At 35.8% G+C, this 15777-nt stretch overlaps 1 protein-coding gene across 1 annotated transcript; it reads left to right on the top strand.

Annotated features, from left to right (window-relative positions):
* Positions 1–1139: 1139 nt before the first annotated feature.
* LOC150107883 (uncharacterized) lies at positions 1140–14071 on the top strand. Its single transcript, XM_090390531.1, has 6 exons — positions 1140–1323; positions 9441–9493; positions 11759–11875; positions 12242–12328; positions 13711–13742; positions 13886–14071. Exons 1-5 carry the CDS (start codon positions 1230–1232, stop codon positions 13735–13737), a joined length of 378 nt encoding a protein of 125 aa, XP_090246657.1. The 5' UTR covers positions 1140–1229; the 3' UTR covers positions 13738–13742; positions 13886–14071.
* The last annotated feature ends 1706 nt before the right edge of the window (positions 14072–15777 follow it).

Raw genomic sequence — 15777 nt, 5'->3', positions numbered from 1 at the left:
TTATATAAATTAAAATACGAAAATAAACGTGGTGTTGATCTACACTTTCTTATCATTAAATACATTCTAATTTTAAGGGGGGACAACCACCCACCTGCATTCTTTTACATGAAATTAAACACAAAACAGTTTATATTTGCATTTTTATTTTATTGAGTTACACATACTTGTGTTTTATACGTAATCAACGAGTATCGCAGAGTAAAATGATGCATGAGTATCATAATTATTATTATTTCATATGAGTGGCCAAAACTTTTATTTGCGTAATTTGCAAGATCACGTAGGTGGCGCTTCTCCTTCCCTCCCAACACTCCTGAAGACTTGACACCATCAGATGAGCATTTGTGGACATCAAATCGTCGGTTTAAGGGACGTTCGGATGCGACTTGCAATGACGAGGAAGTGGATGAGCGGAATGGAGCAAGTCGTTCGCCTCCGCAAAGACAGACCAGGCATCACAAGAGATGAGCTGCTTACAAAAACAACGATTTGGGTTTTCTTGAATGAAACTTTCCGATGAAATTTTATGCAGTGCTGAACGAAGGTCTGACGGTTTTCGGTCACTCGTGAACCACTTTAAATAATAATCAGAAAAGTATAATACAATCCAGAATTGACTTCATGTGCAGAAAACACTAGAAATTTTAATATATAACCTCTAAATAAATAATAATCTTCCACATTATTACACTACAATAACATCATTAGATTATTTTGTACACTAAAATTACAATGTCCACTGAAATGGCCTTACGCTGTACGATATAGTAACACTGGTTACATTTTGGACAGCTTCATTTAATCTTATCAAGAAATATTATTATGAGGACCCAATAAATAAAAGATTGTTTCTTTGTTGTTTTTTATTTACAAGACTTTTGCCTCTCATTAGGTCCCTACTCTTGGATCGTGTCTTTCAATTAATGTAATACCAAAAACCTCTTTTATATTTTTCTCCCTCAGATATACGAGACTTTGATTTCTGCCTAAACACGCAAGTTGAAGCTGCTCAGACTGCGCATTCTACCGAATGTTATTTCAGACTTGAAATATTACACACACACACACACACACACACACACACACACACACACACACACACACACACACACACACACACAATCCCTTCGTCTTCTCATTTCCCATTGCGTGACAATACACCACAGCCACGGAAGGTGACCGACTCGTATTCGTTGTAAGATTTCCAAGAAAGCAAAACGACTCTCATGGGAAATTCCGCTGAAACGAAGACTATTTTAGTTTTGCTGTTAGCAGGACTCACCGAAGCGAATTTCGTGAAAACTCTCAGCTATGAATGCAGTAAGTAACGTGTAGAACTTAAACTGATATTTAGAAATTTTATTCCATTTTCGAATCTCAGTTTCTTAAGAGCGTTAAATGCTTCTTGACTGAAGAAATGTATTTTAATAACATGAACTGATTTGATAGGAATATTTAAGACCTGTTGGGAGTTCTCGACATATTTTTAAAGCAACCCAACACCATTTCACACTAGATGGCTTCGTTCCATCTTTTCTCTTAAATAAACCCGTGACATCCCCCCATTTAAACACTCTTAAAGATTATGTGTAGATGATCTTGTAAATTCAAAAAAATAAATCACGAAAAAATCTTCTGTTCTTTTCAAAAGCATTTAAAATGCACCGTTACGGTCATTTTAGCTTTGTAATTAAGCTAATTAGAACAGGAATTATTATTATTACTATTACTCACACAACTGAAATGCAGAGAAAACGGACATCATTACTCAAATTCAGCAATTGGCAGAATCTCTCAGGTAGCGTCGTAAAATATGGACTGTTCAAAGTAAATAGTTGGATAGCTTCTTTGCAATTGCACCAATAACTATTAGGATGACCTTGGTGTGTTTAAGCCACAGCCGGCCAACTTCGATTGCCAGATCTCGATATTTACTAATTTTTTCCAGTTCTTTGTTGTTAATGTTGTTATCACTGAGTACTGCGATATCAATAATCCAAACTTGTCGATGTTCGATAATTGTGATGTCAGGTCTGTTGTGTTCCAAATGACAATCAGTTTGTATTCTAAAGTCCCAGAAAATTTTTGATGTTTCGTTTTTCAATTCTGTCTCTATTTTATGCCACCAGTTATCAGATGTGGGAAAGACATATTATTTGTATACATGCAAATGAATTATTTTGGCCACTTGATCGTGACGGTATTTACAGTTAGTTTGAGCTATTTTGCTGCAGGCACTGATTAGCTATATCTTTGAAATATTGCTATATGTTCTACACTCTCATCTTTCTGATTGCATAATCTGCATTTGCTGTTCTTATTGATGTTCAAAATTTTGGCTTTGATTGCATTAGTTGGTAATGCCTGTTCTTGTTGAGCTGCTAGAATAATTTCTTCTGTTTCTTTTTTAATGTATCCATATTGTAGCCATTGCCATGTCTAGTTCAGGTCAATTCTTTCCTCAGTGTCTCGAAAAAATTGACCATGCAAGGGTTTATTTTTCCATCACACACATATCGGTTATTTTGTTGTTCCTTTTTGTAAGCATATTTGTTTCCTGTTGCTTTCAGAAGACCCTCTTGTGTAAATACGTGAAATATTTCCTCAGAGCTATTTGCGATATCACTTTTAAAACTAATTTCTTCTTCCTCCACAGTCTGGCTCACTTGCAGCAGACCCCGTCCACCTATTCTCCTTGGTAAGTACAACCGGTCAACATCACTTCGTGGATGTAATGCATGATGCATAGTCATTAATTTAATTTAATTATTATTATTATTATTATTATAACAAACCAAAAATATAATAAAAACAAGTACGCCGTCCTTATACTGCTGGACCTAACCAAAGCATTTGACACACTTGAACATGACATACTACTCACCAAACTATACTCAATGGGTACAAGAGGAACATTGCATACATGGTTCAGGAACTACCTCTCAAACAGAACACAAGTAACAAATATAGGAACATGTCACAATCGGAGTATACCAGTAAAACACGGTGTACCTCAAGGTGCCATATTATCACCCGCATTATTCAACATATACATTAACGATGTTCATAACATATCCATAAGAAGTCAAATATTTCAATACGCAGATGAAACCGCACTACTAGCAATCCACACAGACATTAACACAGCTCTCTGCAAAGCACAACAAGACCTAAACGAAATCACAACATACTTCCACCAAAACGCAATTCTAATCAACGGCACCAAAACACAGATGTTGATAATACACAACCCAAGAATCATACGCCCCGCATCACTGTCGATACATTGTCACACATACCACTGCATTAACAACAAAAATACCTGCCAATGTTCCGAAATCAAACCTGTAACACACCGCAAAGTACTTCGGTCTCTATATAGATTCCCACCTTAAATGGACAAAACATATAGAATACCTACACACCAAACTCCGGATCATCGCAGCAAAACTCTTCCAAGTTAAAGACATTATTCCACCCAACATAAAAAAAAACTCCTATATCACGGTATCTGCGAATCCCTACTCAGATACGGAATAACAGTCTATGCAAATACATCAAACAGCCACCTAACAAAATTAGAAACACTACACAGGAAAATCGTGTCAACAGTGATCTGGACACCTTACGCGCAACAACCAATATCCGACAAACACATGGCGATACACAGAATTCTGAGGCATTAAAAACCTGAAACACTACATGACATTAACAAGGAATTACTTCAACATCACCTATCGAAACAACAGAGACACATATCGTATAACACGACCTACGACAACTTTCTACATCCCCACAACAACTCATACGGTTCTTTTGTGAGATCACATCAGATACCCACGCAACTCAACAACCTATCAAGAAAGTTAAAACACGTAGATAACTACAGAACATTAAAAAAGGAACTCTGGAAAATATACCAACAAAGTTAGAAACCATTAACACTAATATACACATCACAAATCACTAGCATCCAATGCCTACACCCCATACATAAATAGTAGCAACAACACAAATAATGAAGGCTAAATTCCACTCTCTTCATAAAAGCTAACCCAAGCTTCGAAGTAGGTGAGATTAACTTGCCTCACTCATCTACAAGTAATCCTTATAAGCAAATGCAGAAATTTGTATGTATAATCATTCTTTCTCTTTCTCAAACTTAAAAAATAAAAATAAATAAATAAATAAATAAATAAAAAATAAAAAATGAAAAATAATACAGAAAATTCTGTATAATCTTCATTGTAAATATTAGAAGAACGTGTTGTAAATACATAATATAAAGGCAAAAAAGTATTATTAAAAATTTTAATTGGAATCCAATCTAGGAATTGCAGCACTTCGTGCTGAACTCTGTAAAATTATAAGATGCAGTGTCACACAAGATGTTTATTGTATGTATAAATATTTTAGCAATCAATTATTATTATTATTATTATTATTATTATTATTATTATTATTATTATTATTATTAAATTAACTCTCGTGTAGTCAAACTATCATCGTTGTTGTATAATATATTACAAACTTGCATAATGTTATATAGTTCTAAGAAAGCTTTTGTTATCTAGACGTTCATCTTACATATATCATTATTATCATCCAATTTCTGTAGATACTCTAAAATGTAGAGGATACTTTGGTATCCGTACATGATTGTGTGTATTATTAATAACTGTGTATAAGCAGTCTTCTTCAAAAATTCGTCTACTAAGTCAAATCTTACCATCAGAACTTATAATTCAATCTTCTGAGGAACGTCTGGCTGAATCAGTCCATCTAGATCTTGGTCTGATTTGGTTCTTTTTCCTGCCAACCTGGCAAAGAACATTCTTGCTTTGCTAATCTTTCTTCTCCGTTCTGTTACGTGACTATAGCACATAAGATTAGCCTTGCGCTCACGCATTACAGAATGCAAGCAATTTCAAGTTTCTTCCTATTTTTTTCATTTTCGATATGATTCTGCCATTGATGCCATTTGTTCCTTCCCCTGATGTTTGTGAGGGCTGTCAGATCCATAGGCTTAGGTATAAACACTTGATCGGTCTTTGATCAAGTGTTTTATTTCTAGCCCAGCTCTCAGATTCATAATTGAAAACTTGTTTCAACACTGTCTGGTATGCAATCTCAACAGAGTGTTTTCGTTTGAAATGTTTAAATTAGTATGAACTAATGGCGTTGCGAATCAGCTTTTCAAATAATAAACTGAATTCTAGCTATCACCGTAAGTGTTTGGATTCAAAAATTCTTTGCGAGTGACCTCTCCACTTCGTGAAATTTCATTTAGGTGATGTTGATGATAATATCCGCCCACAGAATTCCGTTGCCTGGCAAAACCTTTCCCCAAATTTCTCTCCTCTTCTCTTTCTCACGGTTCATTCTCACCCGGTTGTTTCATGCCACTACTATGATCTCTACGTCTCACTCTCTGTCTTCTTCTTCTCTCTCTCTCTCTCTCTCTCTCTGAGAATCCAACTATATTATGAAATGTCCCTTTGTCATATTTCATTTTTTCATCCATTCATTTTAACTCAGTGTTTCTCAAACTTTTTTCGACTACGGAACACTTCACAAATCCTGAAAATTTGACGGAACACCTTCGTTATTTTGTAATGTATAAATTAATAATTAATTGGTAATTTAGCTGATTTTTATTATTAATCAATAATTGATAATTAATTATTGATTTATAATTAATTAAACATCAATTAAGCCATCATTAAATTAATTTGTGCTGACAATTGTGCTGACAAATTAATTTAAAAATGACAAATTCGAGAACTTCTCGCGGAACACCTATTCACCTTCGGTGGAACACCGGTTAAGAACCACTGCTTTAACTGCTTGAAATTTCGAATAGCATCGACGATTTTTGTTACCTTAACGTCTTACCTTCTTTGCTTTTAATACCCAAAATTCGCTTCTCCATTGCTCTTTGACATTCTAAAAGATCGAGTTCAGACGCCGTATGAAAATGTCGGCAATATAATGGAATCCAACAGGTTTTTTATAAGAGCGACTTCATCCACTGGATCAACTCGAATAATTATTCCATGAACTGGGAGACTGTATCAGGTTGTAGATTTCGTTTATTGCTGAGGGATATTACTTGTCTCAGACATGTATATTCTGACGTATTGAATGGTAATGCCATCTTGCAAGGCAGGAAGGCATCGTTTACTATGTATATGTATGTCTGAAAAAAATATGAAAATGATTCTCTTCACATGAGTTTCTAGCATGTAATATCATAACAGTATGGCAAAAGTAAACACAGCCATTCTGTTGATCCCATATTCAAAAAGATCTGGCTGGCCTACAATTAGCGAAGGAATGTTTTGCCATGTTTAATGATTTTATATATTTTTGTAATTTTTTATTCGTTTATTTTTTTCCTGCTCTAGAAAGCAAACATTGAACTTTTCAAGCCACTTCAGGCCTCCAATTCTTATAAAAATCAAAATATTATAAAAATTAAAATAACCCATTATCTATTTAGGCGCTAATTTTTAAAATACCAAAGAATTGAAAATGATAATAAACGAAAGAAATACAATTGGCTGAGAAATAATCCAAAATAAAGTGTGTAAAAGATAATTACCGTATTTTACAATTTCTTTGTTATTACAGAAGCAAAGTAATAACGGTTAATTCAATAATTAATGATATTTGCAAAAGTGCGTATTATCATCAGCTGGCTAACCCATCTCAGTTCCTACTCGACGACAGAGATCTTCGTTTCTCCAGTTTGAACCTTGAAACTCATGTCTGTTCGATAATATATCCCACTGTATTGTCCCGAACGTGTTAGGCCTGAGGGCGTATCACTTTAATTCATGGTTCCTAAAACTGATTTATCTGTGAAAGGATAGCTAATCCTATCACTAGTTTGTTAGGTCTGTCAATGCGAGCTGCGTTCTGTATCCGGTTTGTCTATTTTGCAGAAGAGAACGGAAGTAAGTCCCTGCCCCTTTCCTATGATATTCCCAAGCTCCGTTTTACTTTAAATCCTTCCGCATGTTTTTTTTTTTCAGACAAATTTCGAATGCAGGCCTTCAAGATCAAAGGGCAGCATCGCTATCGCTAAGAATTCGGTCTATTTTTCCTATCCCATTTTACACTTGCTTCCTTCTCTTTTGTATTAATTCTGTGCAATCGGCAGATTTTATAGAAGAAATCAGAAAGTGACACAACAGCTTTAGTTCTCACACCCGAATTTGAAACGGGCTTTTCACAGGTAGCATTTCACTGCAGCGAATAACACCGGAAAAATATTCTTGCGAGCTGAACACCATAGGAATGTTCATTGTACTCTATCCACTCCTTAAATCATTAGAAGAAATTAAAGAAGAAAAATATAAATTTTTGGTAAATATTCAAACGGAAAAAAATTATTGTTGTCTGTTTTTGGTTTTTCCTTACAATTTTATCGCGGGAAAATTCTTTGCGGTAAAAATTCGCTGAAAGTATTATTCGCTAGAACATCGAAATGATTTTGCTTTGATACCGATATTGAAAAGTAAATGCAGTGCAAGACAAATTTCACAAAATATAGTTTTTTTTTTATGTATTATTTGTTTAAATTTTAATTAGATTTTCATAATATTTTTATTCTTATACAATGAAAGTAATATGTTTTATTGATCAGTGAGTTTCCTAATTTCTGTTTGGTCTTAAAAAGTTGTCAATATTTTTTTATTACATAAATACTGATTACAGGTTCTGTGATGGAATATTGATATTTACAGAACAACTGGAATAGGTATAGGAAGAAAGGGCATCATATATATATATATATATATATATATATATATATATATATATATATACAGGGTGTTCGGGATAAATTTGACAGTTTCGTAAGGAAAAAGAAAATCTTCTTTGTATCTATTAAATTTAATGAATTGACAAAAAAACATTACAGGCAGAGTTAATTACAATACTATCAACAAGATTTACTCAAAATAACCACCATTAGCATCGATCACAGCTTCAATTCTGCTTCGGAACTTCGAACAAGCTGATGCTACAGTCTCCCTGGGAAGGGCCGCAAAAACTGTTTTAATTTTATCCATTAACTGGGCTTTTGTATTACTGGAAGTGCGATTGGTGTCTTTTTCAACTGCGCCCCATACAAAATAATCCATGGGGTTAAGGTCTGGGGAGTTTGGAGGCCAAACATTTGGACTGGTGAAGTCGTAGAAATTTTCAGACAACCATTTTTGACTTTTCCCAGAGGTGTGGCAAGGGGCCGAATCCTGCTGCCATACATACGGCATACCATTGGCTACCCTTGTTATCCAGGGCTTGACTACAGTTAGCAACTCCACGAACAAAGCCCGAATTCCAATGCCAGGGTTCTTCAACACCTGTTCCTGCATATTTGCAAGGAATTCTGCTGTACGAACGCAATCAGATCGTCTGCTAGGGATCTTTCTTCTTGCTACATCCTCGTAGTCACCATTGCAAGTCTCTAGTTCATGCCTGATTGTTTTTACTGTATTCAGGGAGCATTGGGCAGCAGTCGTAATATCCTTATTTTGATGGCGGGCACGAATCATCATGATACAAGTTATTCTCTTCCATGATTCAGGTGGGTTCCAGCTATCCATCCTTTCTGACATCTTGTATATGAATGAAGAAGGGTCCAAACTTTTAAATGAAGAGAAGTGTGTGTTAATACATGTAACTTACGGAAAAATATAATTAATTATAAATATGTCAAATTTATCCCGAACACCCTGTATATATATAATTCAGAAGATGAGATAGAAAATACACGTATATTTTGAAAATGACTCCACTATTCCTGCATACCAAAGATATGTTGTATGTTCTTCTCGTTTACAGAGCTAGTTTAAGATCATGGATGCACTTTTTTAGTAATTGCATTAAAAGAAAAAAATAATTACGTAAATCCTATCATCATTATGTAAATCAGCATAAGCTAAATTGCCATTCTGCAGCTTCAATACTAATTACCTTTTCCTCCAATACTAGCATTTTATAACACTAAGAAATTTTAAATTTTATATTTAGTCTTCTTTACTGGGAAAAAAAAAAAAATAAATAAAAAAATTAAAAAAAAAAATATATATATATATAGATGCATGCTCCCAAAGTGAAATACGTAATTAATTACTTCTCTTTTGAAACATTCTTATATAAGAAATTTTTTCTTTCACATATATCCCGAAGAAAATTTCTCCGCGGTGAATTGTCGGCGATGAACTGTCCAGCACGCTTTTATTTAACTACCACGGGATACACCCCTGTGGTTATTTACGTTACGTGAGCAGAAGAAAAGAACCAGCGCAAATTTATGTGAAAACTCAAAAATGCATTTGCGTATTGTAATGTTATTGTGCTTAATTTTAGTTGCAAAATTTTATTGTCGTTATTTTGTAATAAAGTATAGTTATGAATTGTTTCAGATCACCAAGAAGTTCCTTTGTTTCCGTGTTTGTCCAGCTTCATGTATCCACAGGTGAGTTGGCTTGTTCCACACAGCAGCGCAAGCGCTAGGTTTGCGTTCATCCCTGGAAAAAAATAAATCTGCATTTTCGGGAAGCGAATAAATACTGGAAAAACCAAAAAAAAAAAAAAAAAAGAATCAATTTGGTGGATTCTCACAATAGTTAAGGGCGACGAATTGATTTTAAAGGAATCAGACAAAACTTGAATAAACTCTCTTGCAGCATTGTCCCTTTTTCTTATGTAACCCTGCGTCATCGGTGATTCCAACCAACTGCACAAATTCGATTGCTTATTCTCAATCCATAAAGAGAAGGTGACAGATAGTTGACTGCGTTTATGTCTCCCTCATCTGATTTCAGGATTTTGATACTCACTTGAATGAGAATGATTTTCTTGAAAAAAAAAAAAAAATACGATCCTTATCGAATACTTAATATGAATCCTCGAGGAGGTGGGGGAAGAGATTATTAATATCGACAGTTTTCTTCCACGGTCTATTCTCTGTCAGTATCTCCAATTTTTATCATATGTCTGTCTTCTATGGCGCTGCTGATTGAAACAGTCCACTCAGATCTCGATCTTCCTCTAGTCTTTTCCTGCCATCAAACACCTGCTTTGCTAACCTTCCCTTCCCCATTCTGTTTAAGGGATCAAATCGCCTTAAATTAGCTCTGGTCGCGCATTCCTGAATTTTAACCATCTCAAGTTCCTTTGTAATATCATAATATGCTTCTGCTGTTGGTGCCATCTGTTCACTTCTCTAATCTTTCTCAAGACTTTCAATCTGTGGTCTCTAGTCTTTGGTCAAGTGTTTTCTTTCTAACCCAGTTCTCAGATCCATAAGTTAAAACTGATTTGAACTGTCTTGTATACTGCTAGTTTTTGGTGTTTTGGTTAATTTCTCGCTGTAACTTATGCTACTTAAATTTATTTGACTGACTTCTTACCATAGTATTTATACTTCTTCTATTCTATTTCCCATATTGAATTTGCGGTCTTCGTTGAAAATTGTGACTGTATAGTTCAAATATTTTACTTGTTCTGTAGGTTCTAACCCAGAAAATATCAACTGAATCGTGCATGGGAATGTAAAATTTAGTTTATATTTTCCAGGTTTCGTTCTGCCTGTTTTTAAGATATTTAAGTTTTAGTACTCCGATTATAAAGAACTTATTATAGTAGCTCTTCTGAAAATATCCTGAAGTCTTATGCCAGATATATTTAGGAATACAACATCAACTGCATAAAGAGCTGAGATTAACAACTCCATTTTTATGTCAGGTTCGATACCATTTTCCTTCGTAATGTGCTCCACATAGATAATGAATAACAGTGGAAATAATGTGCATCTTTCTTTGACACAAGATTTAACGTCAAGCCATCTTCCTATACTTCCGTCAGTGCTAACTACTGACGTACAACTTAAATATATTTCTTACAGATATATTCTTGCATTTGTGTAAGTACTTGTGCAGTCTTGTGTGTATTATGATTATTATTTTGCAATCAAGACAAGCCCTAAACTCAGAGCACGTCTAGAGCAGGCTATTTTTTTCAAACGTCCATGCCCAAAGTGGAATTCGAACCCACAACCAGTTGGTTGGAGAGCAGGCATTCTCTCTACTCGGCCAAGTTTAGAGATGACAGGAAAATTATCTACAGGCCTGTAGTTCTGAATGTCACTTCTTTTTCCCTGTTTGTAGACAGATGTAACTACAGCGATTTTTATTCGCTGTGAAATAGGCCAGTGTTGAATATCATGTTTAAATATCAGGTGTCCGAAGTATATGATTTAGTTGTTCGAAATGTGTTAAGAGGTCTGTGAGTCTGATGTTGTCACTTCCTAGACTCGTCTTTCACTCTAGTTGTTAGAGAACATCTTTCAGTTCCAATTTGGATGCGTAAGGAAAATGCATTGTTTGTTGTTGACTTTAGGTTAAAAGTCAAGTGTTCGACCTAATGGGAAAAGTGTCTATTTTGGGTTGTGTGATGTTGTTTGTAAAGTCACAGTTATTTAAAGATTCGAAAACAACACAACATATTCCTGCTGAAAATGCTCGCGGGGATTTATTGTAGCAATGTTACCGTCAGCTGTCTATAAGATTGGGAGGGGAGGGGAGGGGGGAACACTACATTGGGAGATTGGTCTGATCAATTTAGATTGCATGAATGTGGATATTTTCGTTCTTCATTTTTCTTCTTCTTCTCCTCATTATTATTATTATTATTATTCAAAGCTCATTGACAACTATTTCTTCTTTTTCTTCTGCTCTAGTTTCATGATCACTGGGTCGGCTGTATCCGAGACTTGGGATATAACAACATCGATTCAGATGATGAAATCGACCATTTTCGGTGCTACTGGGCCAGAACCGGTCTCGAGTTTCCGTGGGTAAGTTACATTTCTGAAAAAAACATTATTTTTCAAAAGATGATAACTTGAAAGCATGTTAATAAGAAAACCGCGGTCGAAATCGTGGAAATGTTTCTACTTATTTCAAAAGAGATTAACCGATCACAGGAAGAATTTTGAATCGGAATACAAATTTGTTTCAGAATCTGCTTTACAAGTAATTAATTCGAGTTAACTTGTTAACCTTTCGATATACCAGAAGACTGTTCTCGGTTAGATTGACTTTAGATTTTTACACAGTTATTGTTGGCTTTTATCTTATTATCAGCATTAAATTTAACGATCCTGCATCAAATTAGGTTAAACAGTAAGAGTAATAAGTATTTTGATGTTTGTGTTTTCTAGGACATCTTCAGGGCCAACGAATGCGTGATGCACAGGAGCTTCATGAAGACAGCACAGTTTGTGGATGCCATCGCAGGTGCATACGGAGTAAGTAGGCCGTCTTATGTATGCATTTCACACGGCTTTTAACTTCGCACGCGGGGTCATTTTCAAAGAAATATCAACGTCAGGAAGATTTGAAATGACCACGCGAATTGCTTTAGAACGAGCCCTTTATAAGAAGAGGGGAAAATAATGGCGAGGGAAAATGGCGCATGACAATTGCAGACCTTGAATCCTTGTGAATGATCCAAGATCTTCAAAGCGGAATGTTTCCCCAGAATCAAATTTAATTACTCCATGTGCAGTTTTATTTCATGCTGTCATTTCTCCCGAGATTATTTAATTCAATTAAACTGTACATTTAGTCTCGTGAATAGTTTATAATCAATTCTTGAACGAACGAAAGGCGAATTTAATAGCCCAGAAAATGAATAATTCGAAGTTGGAGAAGGCGTCCCCAAAGTGAATGAAATTTTGACGCTGGCTGTTCTTTTTATGTGAATGACATCAACGACTGTTGCAAAACTAATAGCACGTTTAGTTCTTTAGATGAGCAAACTTCTCCAAAAGGCGAAAACTTTTAAGCCACTTCGAGCAACATCTAAAAAAAAAAAAATTACAAAATGATGTTGAGAAATTTGTCCTTCTGCTGGAGAGACCTGGGTTCGAGTCCTCTAGGGATCCTGATGTCCGATCAGTCAGGGAGTTTCACAAAATGGCACACTAAGAAAGACTGATAGTCGGACTTTAATTTGACAGCTCAGGATGAACAAAAGAGTAAAAATGAATGATCATTCGAAAATTGCAGTACTCCCATTTACTGAATTGATATGTAGCGATGTCCATCGCTTTTTTTTTTTTTAACTTTGATTAGAGACATAAAGTGCTTTTGTCGAAAGTAATGAAACAGATCTCTCGTTAACACGGAAAGTATTCCGATACTTGACATCACTTCACCATCGGTAACAGACATTTCGTTATAGCAGCACTCGTCAGACCGGAATTTGGCGTATTTTAATAGCTAATATGTAAGGATTGTAGGTAGAAGTTTAAAATAACACCAGGTGGACTCGGTGGTTGCGGCATTCTCAGATTTCTGTAGATGACATCAAATTGGAGTGATTTGAACCGTATTAGGAACCAAACAGAACCAGAATAGTCGGTTAATGGAAATGTCACCTAACTACGGAAAAGTGAAGAGAACGTCGCAACTTTTCAAACACTCTAATGTTCGGAAGTATGTTTCGATACCATGTCGTGTCGGTATTGTAAAAGTGCAAAAAAAGGCAATCTCCCCTGAATTTTCGGCACCATTAAAACGAAGTGTCCGTTATCTCACGGGTCTTCAATGTCAGTTTTGAAATTATTTTTACGCTCAGAGATTTCCACTTATCCTGGAATTTCACTTGATTTTTTTTTCATTTTAGCTGTGCGGATTTACGCTCCTTTTGTAAAACAGGTAAGCAAATTAATGGAATATTTATAACAACAAAAAAGAAACCCTCGAATTTTCGAAGTTTAAAAGCATTCAAACTGTTCTTTCTTTACTCGATGATTTCTTTTCTTCATGGCTTTCTCTTTCACCTTCGTTTTCTCTTTCAGAATCTCTTAAACTTTATCGCACCAAGCATAATCCAAAGTGAGTCCGAAAGAATTTTGGGGGCCACGAATGAGACAGAAACGAAGCAAAGGGCATAAGGAATCCATTCCACTGGACCCTGTAGTGACATATTTCTTCCCAAATATTTTCTGTGAATTTTGCAAATAAATAGGCTTTTCTAAAATGAACCACATTCGTGTATGTTTTTGTAACCTAAACACTCGCTGCAGCGACGGATTAGAATCATTGAAACGACACATCTCGTGCAAGCACATCACGAAAACGGCATTTCGTACCACGCGAGAGTGGAAATTCAGTCCTCACTTGCACAATCAGCAAATGCTCCACACTGCTTCACTTCCATACATCTCAACGTAAGAGAGAGAGAGAGAGAGAGAGAGAGAGAGAGAATGAACAAAAAAAAAAAAATAGGCATTGCGATTTTGTTTCTTTTTTTAAACCAACCTTTTTCTTAGTCAGAAAAAGAATGCAAAAAACTGTATAACTGTAAGCGAGAATTAGAAGAGTTAATTGTGAGTGGAGTCATTTACGGACGTGTTGGCAGTTCTGCGTAAGACAAAAGTAGAAACCACTTGGAGCAACCATATTAATAATTAAATTACTTTCGACAAAAAGAAGATAAACTACTGCAAAGGAGAAACGGACATAATTATCCTACGGAGGAGAAGGCTCAAAGCGCATGAAGAAACGTCGAGTTATTACACGCATTGCTGCCCTTCGGAGAGTACGAGTCGAAGAACCTTCATCACGAATTTCCAACAGGCGGAAAGTTAGTCTGTCTCAATGCCGAGGTGATATGGCTTTCTACACGGAAACGGGTTTTGATCCCGCAAAACAGGCCAAATGAACGCAGATAATTTCCAGACATAATGGACGGGCCTCAGAGCCTTAGTTTCTTCGGCCATAAGTCCAAACAACCACGCATCGCTTGAGAATGAGTCACAGCGGTGGCTTTCCAGAACAGGGCGTATCAGCTGACAGATCAGTGCCGAGTTAGTTCGCTTTCGAGACGTAGTTGAGTAATCTTCTCCTAGTGCTTGACAAGAATTTTCCTCTCAGAAAATCAATGGATCCAGAACATATTTCGGTAATGGCTAACGTAAATGTTTAGAAAAAGAACTCTGAGAGAGCGATCTGAACATTCTTATATTGCGCAACACAGCATGCAATTCTAAAACATGTTGCTAAAAGTTTTAGATAAGTTTTACATAAGTTGCTAAAACATGCCCTTCCCTTAGTCAACCCATTGACTAAGATATTCAAAATTGAGATAGTCAACCCATTTCTGAATTCGAGCCCTAACCAATATTTCCAAAATCTTCACCATGACTTCTGAGATACTAATTGGTCATTAGTTGGATACATCGGTCTTTGCATCAACCTTGTGCAGTGGAATTACCATACATTCCTTCCATTCCTGCGGATTATTCTCTATTGTGAGACTCATATTAAGCAGCCTGGTCAAAGGATAACCTGTTCAGCTGAACACTCTTTTAGCACGTAGCCCATCAGTCCCTATTGCTGAATTCTTATTCAATTTGTGCAACAGCTCTAATACCTCGTCCTGTCTTGTCTGCCTGACCCAGTTGGACAACTTGCAGATATTTCTATCCTTCTCTAGTGCCTTATACATCTAGACATCTTTGCATACGTTTCATGGGTCTGAACCGGACAAGGCTGAAATCGTTCTCTCGTCAACATTTCCATGACAAAGCCCTTCATTGACACAGTTAGATAACATTGACGCTCTTACACTCACATTCCCACCATTTCTCCCTTTATAATTTAGTTTCCCTGACTCTCTGTGTTGGGTTTCATACCAGTTATTAGTTTTTGTAGACGCCTGATACCAAACGCATTCAGATGCAGACAC

The sequence above is a fragment of the Typopeltis vanoorti genome, chromosome 3 (genome assembly GCF_054136105.1).
Source record: "Typopeltis vanoorti isolate ZY-2024b chromosome 3, IOZ_Tvanoo_1.0, whole genome shotgun sequence".
In the NCBI taxonomy this organism is placed as follows: Eukaryota; Metazoa; Arthropoda; class Arachnida; order Uropygi; family Thelyphonidae; genus Typopeltis; species Typopeltis vanoorti.
Note: the sequence above shows the minus strand (reverse complement) of the source record. Positions and strands in the feature narration are given on the sequence as shown.